At 37.5% G+C, this 12,436-nt stretch overlaps 1 protein-coding gene across 3 annotated transcripts in view; it reads left to right on the top strand.

Moving 5' to 3' along the window:
• Window positions 1-12,436, top strand: part of GALNT1 (polypeptide N-acetylgalactosaminyltransferase 1) — a 91,341-nt gene that overhangs the window by 31,781 nt on the left and 47,124 nt on the right. For 2 of the 3 annotated variants that reach the window (XM_030810566.1, XM_030810565.1), the window contains exons 2-3: window positions 1,757-1,993; window positions 10,809-10,983. In XM_030810566.1, the coding sequence (XP_030666426.1) occupies window positions 1,855-1,993; window positions 10,809-10,983 (314 nt within the window). In that variant the 5' untranslated portion in view covers window positions 1,757-1,854. Of the gene's footprint in view, window positions 1-244; window positions 370-1,756; window positions 1,994-10,808; window positions 10,984-12,436 lie in introns of those variants that run through there. The other variant, XM_003261920.3, reaches the window with a different exon arrangement.

The raw sequence follows: 12,436 nt of genomic DNA, 5'->3' as shown, positions 1-12,436 counted from the left end.
GAACTTTTGTTCCATGACATTGTGCACTCTAATGCTTTAGGTTCTCCCCTCACCTCAGTTACCATAGTTATCAGTAGTTGCTCACTACAGGTGACCCAGTATCAGGTATTCAGTAAGCATGATTTTGAGGTACGAACATGACAGTAGCATCCTTGTTTTCATCTTGCAGTCAGGGAGTATTGGTTTGGTGAAAGGAGGAATATAGGCAAGAGATCAAAGCCCCTAGAGAGATGAGCATAAATAATAACTTTACATTTATAAGTATCACTTAGTGTTTTCTCAAGTTGCTCTCTAGCAACCTTGTGAAGTAGGCAAGAACTGCTGTATATATTTCATGGATAAACTACAGGCCTGCCCTGAATTGTTCAGGTAAGTGCATCTCAGTTGGCCACCATGGAACTTGTTGCATAAAATTGCCCTTATAAGAAGCTGTTACCTTGCCCACATTCTGGTCCTTCCAGGGCGTCTGCATTTGTAGCTTTCAGCATGGACACAGTGCAGACTCTGTTTTCCTCACTCCACTGCATAGGAACGCACTTGGTTTATATTTCTCCTGGTCTTCAGTGACACAGGCTTTGAGCCTCAGAGTCGGCTGCTGAGCGGGAAATTCTGTATCTCTCTGAGGTCTCTCAGGCTGCTTCAGCATGCTCCAAGATGAATTCCTTATGCTTAAGACACCTATGCCCAAACTATCCCAAGTGACTTTTCAAAATTGGTAACCGTTCCTCTAGTCATTTTCTCATCATGGTATAACATAATAAAGAGAAGTAGCAGGGTGGGAAATGGGAAGTGTATAAAATTATTGTCAGAGCCAAGACTAAATGTCAGATTTTATGACATACACTTTTCCATTATACTTTCCACGACTCTGTTTCCTGAATAATTGGTGACTGTTGCAGTTTTAGAATGGGATTCAGTGTGAAAGAGGAATGAGAGTTAGCTCAGGAAGCTGCTGTAGTGCAGGCTACAAGGAGAACTCTATTAATTCTTGAGCCTGGGTACTGAATGTGGACAGTTGAAATGCACTGGGAATCACTAGTTGCCTAACCCCCTATGGTAATTAATAGCTTAACTTTTACCTTAACACATAATACAGCAGTTGAGTAGAAAGGTAGTTAAGACCCAGGTGTTTGATGAGTGTGTGGGTGGATCATGAGGTCAGGAGATTGAGACCATCCTGGCTAACACAGTGAAACCCCGTCTCTACTAAAAATACAAAAAAAATTCACCGGGCGTGGTGGCAGGTACCTGTAGTCCAGCTACTCGGGAGGCTGAGGCAGGAGAATGGCATGAACCCAGGAGGCAGAGCTTACAGTGAGCCGAGTTTGTGCCACTGCACTCCAGAGCCTGAGTGACAGAGTGAAGCTCCGTCTCAAAAAAAAAAAAAAAAGAAATAGTAGCTCACTGTTGTTTTAATTTGCATTTCCTAATTGTAGGGAATTGAGCACTTTTCTACATGTTTATTGGCTATTTGGGTTTCCGTTCTACAAAGTACCTGTTTATGTCCTTTACCTATTTTCCTGTTGGATTGTTGTATATTGATTTGTAGGAATTATTTATATAGTCCTGATACTCTTTATATATTTTATAAGCATTTTTCCAAGTCTGATTTTCAAACATAGTCTTCATAGTGAAATTTTTTATTCTTAATGAAATTAATAACTTATTTAATGTTTATAATATTAAATTAATTTTATAATTCACTTTTGACATTCTGAATTTTTAAGTTAATCTTTTTTCCTTTCTTTCTCTATAGGGTATGAACGTGATTTCTGATGAAACCGGATTGGAATAATTTTCATCTTTGTATATTTATATATATATTTTTAAATTTTGCATTTGACTTAAAGTGCCATGAGAAAATTTGCATACTGCAAGGTGGTCCTAGCCACCTCCTTGATTTGGGTACTCTTGGATATGTTCCTGCTGCTTTACTTCAGTGAATGCAACAAATGTGATGAAAAAAAGGAGAGAGGACTTCCTGCTGGGGATGGTGAGTGACATTTTATAATACAGCTGTTTTAGTTAATATATCACTGGTTTTTACTAACTAATTTGGATAATATAAAATTTTGACTTTTTTAGATTAACAGTAGTCCCTGACTTCCTGTAGGAGATTAGATGATCATATTGATAGTTCTCCAATGGGTTCATCCAACAGTTAAAAGCATTAAAGTATCATGTATAGAATTGCTAAATTCGACTTTTGTGTTCAATATTCAGTGTAGTTAGTTTCCTATAAGTTAACCTGTAAGTTACTTGATGTTACTAAATAATGTGGGTATCTCATAGTTGGGGAATATCAAAATTGTACAGAAGATTAGTCTAATGCCAAAATGCTGAGTGGAGCATTAAAATTGCATTATAAGGTATCAAAAGAGATTACTCCTCCTCTCCCATATCAGTCCTAAGGGGAAGAAATTTTTATAGACAGATGTGATCTGTAGAGGTTTTTGTTGTTGTTGTTAATGTTGTAGATAGCTCCAGTTAGCCCTTTTAGGGAGAACTTTTGAAAAGACTGGGTGATAGAATAGAGGCTGCAGTGAGATCATTGCAATATCTAGTATGGAAAGGAAAGAAATATACAAATATAAAGAAGGGAGGTAATAGGTAGTACTGATATTTTTGGCAGAGGACATTGGAAAATTCAGTTTTAAACTCCTTTTTATTCAACAAACAAATGTTGCCCTTTTTAAAAAAATTCTTTTTTTTTTTTTTTTTTTAACCATAATGAAAATGACTGCATTGCAAGAGTCAGTAATCCAGTTGTTCTGGGCTCTGAACTCTGTGATTAGTTATAGAATACATGGCTATACAGCATTCTACTATTTTTAGAAATTATATACAAATAATTACTCTTTAAACATGTTTTCTTTAAGCATATAGCCACATTAAAATTTTTTGCACTTTTATGATGAGAAGGGCCTTTGGTCCCCCAAAATTTACAATAGAAAAAAAAATATTGATTTGTATTGTTAACTGTACCAACTTAACTGTAATTGTTATATGTGGGCTTACATAACTGGTTCTATTTATATCTTCTTGGGAAATCTGCCTAAAATTAGGCTTAGTTGCTAGCACTGAATTCCAGTAATGCCTAGGCTAATTCCTAACTTAAATTTTCACTTTTTCCAAATGTTTTAATACATTTTTCATCCAAAGTCAGCCTATTAGTTTGCATAATATTTACTTTATAGCTCTGCTGTTTAATATCTTTGTTGGGTGACAAAATGTTGCCTCCTTAATTGTTTCTAGAGCTGTATTCATACTGTCTTTGTTTAAATCAAAGAACAGGTATTACCATTCATCAGTCAGAAACTTGAGTATTCTTTTCCCAGATAGAATGGAATAAATTTCCCCTTACCCTACCTTAATTCATTGCCATTTGTAATAAGCTCATGATGTTCTATCTTAAATGTAAAGGCTTGACAGTGAGAAAGAATAGGCTCTATAGCATGTGAAGATTCACTTGAATGTTTTTTTGACTTTTATATGTGCTGGGCAAGGTACTAGGTGCTGTTGATACACAGCTGAACAAAAAAAAAGACAAAATTCCTCCCTTCAGGGAACTCACAGTCTAATGGAAGAGAAATAACAATAGTAAATATCAGTATAATAAATATCACTTTAGGAATGTGCACAGGAGTAGAAAGGAAGGAACGCCTTGGGGTGTCTGAGAAGCTGCACTAAGGAAGTGTGTTCCAGCTGAGTATCAGCTTGAGCAGCTGTTTGTTAGGAGAGGGGAAGACCTTCCAAGCAAAGGAAAGAAGTATGTGCAAGATTAGAAAGTGAGAACAGAGTTGATAGGAGAACAAGAGCACAGGAGGTGGCAGAGGCCATGTCACACAAGGCCTTTTATGGCATGCTGGGGATTTTGGACTTCATCTGTAGACAGCGGCATGGCGCTGAAGCACTTTAAACAAGGGAGTAAGGCCTGATTGGACCTGGACTTCTGGAAGAATGCTTTGGTGGTCATGTAACTGGTGGACTGGAAGAGAACGAGGCAGGTAGCAGATACCAGTCTGAGACTGTTGTGAGACTTTGGAAAAGAGCTTGGAACAGACACTAAAATGACACTGGAGATGGAGAGGAAATGAGTATATATGAAAAATATTTAAGTAGTGGAATTTACATAACCTGGGGAGCCATCGATTGTAGGGAATAAGAGAAAGAGAAAAGTCTAAGGTGGCTTTCATGTCTCCATGGTTGGACGAATTGATGCTCCTCAGAAGAGGAGCAGCTTTGATGAAAAGGTGGATGCATGAAGTTGAGTTTGGAATATTTTTTTCATTTTTCTTATTTATTTATTTATGAATGAGATGGAGTGTCGCTCTGTCACCAAGGCTGGAGTGCAGTGGCACGATCTCAGCTCACTGCAACCTCTGCCTCCTGGATTCAAGCAATTCTCCTGCCTCAGCCTCTTGAGTACCTGGGGTTACAGGCACACGCCACCACACCCAGTTAATTTTTGTATTTTTAGCAGAGATGGGGTTTCACCATGTTGCCAGGCTATTCTCGAACTCCTGCCCTCAGGTGATCCACCTGCCTCAGACTCCCAATGGGCTGGGATTACAGGTGTGAACAATTGCACCCAACCTGAGTTTGGAATATTTAACTTTGAGGAACTGGTAGAGATGTTCTGCAGTAGAGAATGGTCAAGATGGAGAAAATAGATGGTAATTTAAGCCTTTTCTATACCTGAGGCTGTGCACGGTATGTGTAGAGTTGGAAGACACAGACTCCCTGTTGGAGAGCCCCTTCTGGAGGGTCACTGAAGGAAGAGAAGGCTTCCCAGGAAGTCAGAGTAGAATGAAAAGCCCCAAGGAGTAGGTCATAGAAGCCCAGCCAAGGGTGGTGTTTGCTCAGAGGTTTTACCTAAGATAAAGTGTTTCTGATATGTTTGGTATGGGGCTTCTTGTGACCGTGACAAGTGTCATTTCAGGGAATGGTAACTGTGGAAGTCAGTGGATTCTGGATTCAATATACAAGAGAAACAGTAGGGATGTGGCTGTTCTTTAGGAAGCTTCAGCATGAAGGGAAGCATGTAGTATACAGCAGTTACAAGAGATAGATGGAGCCGAAGTTGGTTTTCTATGTATTTATTATTATTTATATATGTTCAGGAAGAGGTTTAAACTATAGGGGAAAGGAGGAATATTTGAAAGAACAAATTCTCAGCAGATGGGGTATTAGAACCGTGAAAAGGATTCTCCTCAAAGAACATCCACAGTTTATTATAGTTTTGACACTAGTGGCATAAGTTTCAAAGAAAAAGACTGGGTTTTGTACAAAACTACAAGCTAAAGGAGCAAAAGTCTGAAAGTAACGGAGGTATGAGATGGCCTCCTTGCCTCTGGAGGAAAGGAGAATGAATCATTCTCCCAGAAACAGTTGTGAGGTTAATGGACTCTGGAGGAGAGCTAGACTTCAGTTAAGTCTGTGGATGGAGCCTGTGTATTGTGGAGACCAGACAGTGGAGAGGCTTTACAACAGCCTGGGGGTTTCAGGGTGTTCAGGGTACAGACTGAGAAGGACCTCCGAGCGTGAGGGAAGGGCTGAGCAGTAGGCCGGAGGGGAAGTACATAGCTAAGGGGAGATAATCTTTGAGGTCCCTGGTAGTCTTAAGGGGAGAAATGATTAGGGGAAGAGCACAGTTGATGCTAATAAGCAACAGTTTGAAAAATCTGCTTTGATACGAAGTTTCAGTGCAGTAGGTGCTGAGAGGTCTTAAGTCTTTTCAGAGCCCAGAAGTTATTAAGGTTCTGCTAGTGACAAATTGCTGTGGTGCATTTGAAGAGATGTTTACTAAAGAGGATCAGGGAGAGGGGATGGGTGATGGCACCAAGGATGCCAACTTTCTAGTGGAATTAGCATGTACATTACATGACCTCAAAGTTTCTCTTTTTTTTTTTTTTTTTAAAGACAAAGTCTTACTCTGTCACCCAGGCTGTAGTGCAATGGTGTGGTCTCAGCTCACTGCAACCTCCGTCTCCTGGGTTCAAGCGATTCTTCTGTCTCAGCCTCCCAAGTTGCTGGGATTACAGGCACCCGCCACCATGCCCAGCTAATTTTTGTATTTTTAGTAGAGACAGGGTTTCTCCATGTTGGCCAGGCTGGTTTGAACTCCTGACCTCAGGTGATCTGCCTGTTTCAGCCTCCCAAAGTGCTGGGATTACAGGTGTGAGCCATGGTGCCTGGGATTGAAGTCTCTCTTGATAGAACACATAGGGCCTCCTGGATTTTTGTTTTAAAATGAACAACTAAAACAAAACAACAAAAAACATTGAGCAGTATGACACTCCAGAGTGACCGTTTCAATACTGGAAGCACCTAATTTCTGAACGTTCTACTTTACAGCTCTGATTTCGGTGAAATTTAGCAAATTCTACTGTCTCTGCTGTGAAAAAAGGTTTCCTAGGTTTGAATAGAATGGATTGATGTCATTGTGATAATGCTGAAGACTTCCTGTAACATTGTTATTGATATGCTGTACTTAAGAGTTTTCTAAGATTCTTCTATTTATTTGTTACTTGCCTGCTTCAAGAAATAGTGGGCCAGTCTTTGGTGATTCCAGAGGGGTTTGTTTTTTCTGAGTAGTTCTCTTAAGTCTATACTTGTATTTTATACCTGAGGCTATCTGAAAATAGCAGAGTTCTGCTGTTGCTAGAGTTAGATTGGGCTCCCTTGGAAGAATATGGGTAGTGGGGGTTATGGCTTAGGAATATTTTTACACTCTTCTGCTTTCCAGAATTAGCTCATTTATCATTTATCCACTTTATGGATTTGGGTGTTATATAGAGTGTTCAGTATTTTTAAAGATGCAGTTTCAAGTAGTAATTGATTCTTTATGTCAGTACTGCATTTTCAGATCGTTAAAATATTAATGATTTAACTTTTCATGTACTTATGCTGGAATTATTTCAACTGTTGAACATTAGGAAGCCGTGGAGAACATGGTTTATAGAAAAAACTTCCAATGATTAAAAACTTTAAAATATTACTAGTAAAGGCTATAATAACTTTATAACAAATTTTTAAGTGTTGACTTTTATATATGCAGCACAGGTAAATTGAACATGAAATTGGAAATTGACAAGGATGTTGAAGTAGCAGAAAGTTACCAGTGAGTTAAGTTATAGATGATATTTTGATGTTTAAAAAATCAGATAGTGTGCTGCATTTTATTGCATCTTACATACCTTTGTTTATAGAATATTCTGTATACCACTGTAAAAGTGATCACATTCCAGTTACCATTCTGAGCCACATTCCAATTTCAGAAATGTTAAAATGTAGGAGGAAACATTTTGAAATAGTGAAATATAGTGCATAAGGACAGTAAAAATGTTAATTGTGTAGTAAGATCAGAAAATAGTTTGGGAGAAATGATTTTAGCCTTTTATTAGTATATTTACCCCAAAAGAAGTCATATAACTTTATACCTCTTTATTCTACTTTCATGAGAGAAACACATATAAGAAATTTGAAAAATACCTTAAAGTGTATTCAAAGGCATGCCAGTGGTTTGTGTATGTTAATCTTATTTGGGGGCTTTCAGAGTGAACCTGTAGTTTTCTTGGTAAATACCTTTTCTAAAACATGATACTTATCTACAGTGTCATGTAAATGAAACTTAACTGAAGTATATAATAAAATATATTTGTTCTCACATAATACTTCGGAATAACACCTTTGTCCCTCCCTTGTTAAAGTGATTTGATTCTTAGAAATGAGCTGCATGTAGAATTTTATGCAAAAATATTTTCTTTAGTTCATGAAATGACATCCAAACTCATTTCAGTTTCTTTCTAATAAAATTTTCACAGAACCAACTTTTAATACACATAGAAGACTGGCAGTAGAGAACATGGAAAGTTTATACTTACCATCTTTTTAGTTGCTTTCTAATACTGTAAATGCATTAATAGTAACATATATTCACTAACCACATGCATTTCATCCAAACTCGTTTGCCAAGAAAATTAATTTAATAGTCCATTTAATTCTGTAGGATATTGTAATTTCTTATTAATAATTAGAGTATTGTGGTGCATTCTCTGAATCATTCAGTAGACATATAACTTTTGATTAATGGTAATTTTAAATGTGGCTCTGAAATTTCATATGTAACAGTAGGTTAGAGTACATAATGCAGGCACTATGTAGATTTTCAGATTAATAAATATCAGGTGATGAAATGTGCAAAATATTGCATCAGCAGGATTGTATATGCTGTACATTTTTGCCTGATTCTTTAAGATATCAAGACCAACTTTAAGTTTCTGGTCAATTAAGTTTATATTTTGTAGTACTTATAGTAATAATTTCTCCAGTCCTCCTTAATGCCCCCCTCCACCATGGAAATTCTCAAACAGAAACAAAAGTAGAGAGAATATAAAATTATGGCTGGGCACAGTGGCTCACACCTGTAATCCCAGCACTTTGGGAGGCCGAGGTGGGCAGATCACCTGAGGTCAGAAGTTCAAGACCAGCCTGGCCAACATGGTGAAACCCCGTTTCTACTGAAAATACAAAAATTAGCCAGATACGGTGGCGCGCATCTGTAATCCCAGCTACTGCAGAGGCTGAGACAGGAGAATCACTTGAATCTGGGAGACAAAGGTTGCAGTGAGCCAAGATTGCACCACTGCATTCTAGTCTGGGTGACAGAGCGAGACTGTCTCAAAAAAATAAATAAAAAAAAATTAAACTCTCATGTATCCATCATCTGGCTTCAAGAGTTGTCAACTCATGGCTAGTTTAGTGGCATGGATACCTCTTCTCTTTGTCTCCCTCTGACCTATTTTGTTTGTTGTTGAAGAAGAAATTGAGGTATTTCTCTTTTCCAGTTTCCTGCAGTCCGGATTTACATCCCTTTAATGGTGCATGCCATGTCCCTTTGGCCCGTATATTTCCTGTGAATTAGGTCTAGAGGCTTGATCAGGTTGAGGATCTTTTTCCCCCTAGTAAAAACACAGATGGTATATGTATACATTAATACTTTTCATTTAAAAACTGAGCAGCATGAAAACATTTCTATTTTGATTTTTCTATAAAGCATTTTATACTAAAATAGAGCATGGGTAACAGAAGGATATTTATAATCAGGGCCACTAGATGTCTCCCACCTACTCTTTATGTTATCTGTGCCATCCACAAAAGATCTTTGTCACCTTCAGAACTCTGCTGGTTCCTTTTGACCACTGATGTACCAGTCCCAAAATCTTTTGGTTGTTCTTTACTTTCAGAGACTGGCAAGTAGAAATGACTATACGAGTTTTACAATTTTTGATTTTTAAAGCTTTAAAGGCTTATTTTATATGGAGTATTACACTTCTGTACTTCTAGTTTTTACTATACTTGTTGATGATTTTTGTCATTGAGAATTTTTAAAAATTCTACCAACTCTTATATTTAAGGAGCTTACTTACTGGGCAAACATTAGGCAGGACTTGTTTTTAAAAACTATGTTACTTGAGTTTCCTATAATTTTTGAAGTAATTTTCTACTATTTTAATGTTCCACATAAAATCACAATTTATCCTGAGAACAGGGGAAAACTAATGCACACTTTTTTCATCATCATTCTCTGAAATCTATTTTTAAATTCTGGATGTGGTTGAGGACACAATGAATAGTTTCATATCCTGCAGCTCTGGTATTGGTAGGTGGCTTTGTACCACTGGCTGAAACAATCACCCTAAAGTCAGCTTTACTAGCTCGTCCCGTTCTTGTACAGATGAAGCCTGACTGAAGAGAGATGGCTTTTCTGCTGCCTTGATGCCACTATTTTTGTTTAGAAATGTTTTGAGGATGCCTAAAAACAATCTACAAGAGAATAAAACTTTAGATTTTAAAATAAGTAATGCATAAAATATATTTTCATCCCATTTTTGACCTCACCTCATCCTTTAGCCATCTCTTATAGATGAGAAGTTTAACATAGCACCTTCCAAATTTAATGTATCCCAGAACCTGTTTTTCTTGGACATTTATTAACATCTCAAAAACATAAGGAAGAAAGTTTGGGAAGTGCTGATCAGGCACATTGCTCTTTTTATGTCTATATCAAGAGATAACATTACTTTTGATGAGAATTCTTGTTCTAATGGGAGGGGTACATAAGACAGGTTTGACAATCATTATAATGAGAGATAGCAGTTGGTTAGAGACATAAGAACCCTGGATGAAGTAATGTGATAGTCAAGAGTAGTAAATAACCACTATAGAGAGATTCAGAAAAGCTACAAGCAAGAGAAGCCATTTTAGTTGGGCACGGGAAGGCAAATAGGGATTTGGTGTTGCAGCGATGGAAGCCGTGAGGGGATGTGAGCAAAGGCATGGAAGCAGGAGAATGTGAGGCATGTTGGAAGGAAGGCAGTGGGTGGCTGTTTGACTGGAAGATGAAGTACTGTGGGGTGGGAGGAGAAGGTCTAGCAGGTGATAGTTTTGGAAAATTAGGCTCAATTCCACATTATACAAGCTGGACTCTAGGAGGCCGTAGGAATAACAATGAAGGCTGCACTTTAGGGAGGTCAGTGTGGCAGTAGTTTTTGTGTTGGGAGCCAACACCATGCAGTCACTCAGGTGAGTGGGGCAAGGTGAGGAATTCTTGAGTCAGGACACTGATGTGGAGGTGGAGGACAAGACAGCCCCTTGGAAGGGTAACAGTTAGCCTAGGAGAGGGTAGGCTCAGAAAGGGGTCTGGTTGTTGAGGGCACAGTTCAAACACAAATGTTATTAAATAGAATCACGAATCAATCAATTGCTATAAAATTAATGTTAGTTAAGTTTCCTCCTATTCTTAGTTCTAGAGCCAGTACAAAAGCCTCATGAAGGTCCTGGAGAAATGGGGAAACCAGTCGTCATTCCTAAAGAGGATCAAGAAAAGATGAAAGAGATGTTTAAAATCAATCAGTTCAATTTAATGGCAAGTGAGATGATTGCACTCAACAGATCTTTACCAGATGTTAGGTTAGAAGGGTAAGTACCTATTGTGGTCCTGATAGTATGTGAATGAAAAGTATATTCTGATTTTTCAGTAAATTGCACTTGAGTGCTGATTGTTCTTAAGGCAAATGTTATATCACTATGTTACTACTTACCCCACTTAGAAAATCATTAAATGCTGATAGAAATAATATCTCAAGCTTCTACTCATTATTAGCACTATGTATTTCAGGCATTGGAAGATAATTATTTATCTTAATGGATTAGAAGGGGATTTTAAACTTTATTATTACCAAAATACTCACATACTCAACTTTTTACAAAAATATTTTAAGTTTTATGTAACTTGAAACAGTGAAATACACAGTCGTAAGTATACAGCTCACTGAATTTTTTGCTATGTATACACCTGTGTAACCATCAGCCAAATCAAGACATAGAATGATCCCATCACCCCTGAAAGTCTCCTTATGTTTTTTGTAGTCAGTACTTACATCCCCAGAGGCAGCCATTATATTGACCTCTCTAAACATAGATTAGTTTTGTCTCTTTTTGAACTTTTTATGATGGATCCACACCATTTTTTGTGCCTTTAAGATTCATATTGTTGCATGTATCAGAATTTTATTCTTTTCTACAGCAAATAGTGATTTGTAATATGAATATGCCATCATTTATTTATACATTGATAGATCTTTGGATTATTTCTACTTTTTGACCACTATAAATAAAGCTATTGTGCCATTCTTGTTCATGTCTTTTGGAGGACTTAAGTGCGCATTACTGTATGCTATGTACTAGAGAAAGGAATAGGTTATGCATTTATATAGCATTAGCATGTGCTACGAAACATTTTCCCAGAATGTTTATACCAATTTACATTCCTATCAGCAACATATTAATTAGATGTCTAGTTGCTCCATAATAAGAAGGTAAATACAAGGTACTAGAGTACAGTAGACCCAGTTAAAAGCAAGCAAACTGTACAGAAAATAGGTAGAGGAAATGAACATGTACATTCTGTGCTGAGGCCCCCTAAACTCCTTGCTCCCATTGATGCTGGCAGCCAAGCTTACCTCCTCCAGAGAAGAGACTGGAAGGTCTTTCTCATCAGAATTGGATAGCCCTAGAGAGAAGGGTAAGTACCTAGTGTGGTCCTGATAGTATGTGAATGAAAAGTATGTTCTGAATTTCCAACAAATTGCACTTTAGTGCTGATTGACTTGGGAAAGTTTCCAACTTAATGGCACAGCCTAATCACCCTTATGGAAACTCATAGTCAGTGAGTCCTACTCATGTGTTTAGGCCTCATATTCAGCCTCTTGGGCTTCCATTCTCAATAACAAATAGGTAAGCAAGGAATACTAGACATCTCAGGAAACCCTCAACAAACAGAGGAAAGCAACTTTGAGGAAACAAAAACTATTAAGGTAGAACACATAAAGAGAAATAACTAATAACCTCAACAAAATAAAGAATATATTAC

This window comes from Nomascus leucogenys, chromosome 4 (genome assembly GCF_006542625.1).
Source record: "Nomascus leucogenys isolate Asia chromosome 4, Asia_NLE_v1, whole genome shotgun sequence".
NCBI classification, from domain to species: Eukaryota; Metazoa; Chordata; class Mammalia; order Primates; family Hylobatidae; genus Nomascus; species Nomascus leucogenys.
This window is presented reverse-complemented; position numbering and strand designations above follow the sequence as displayed.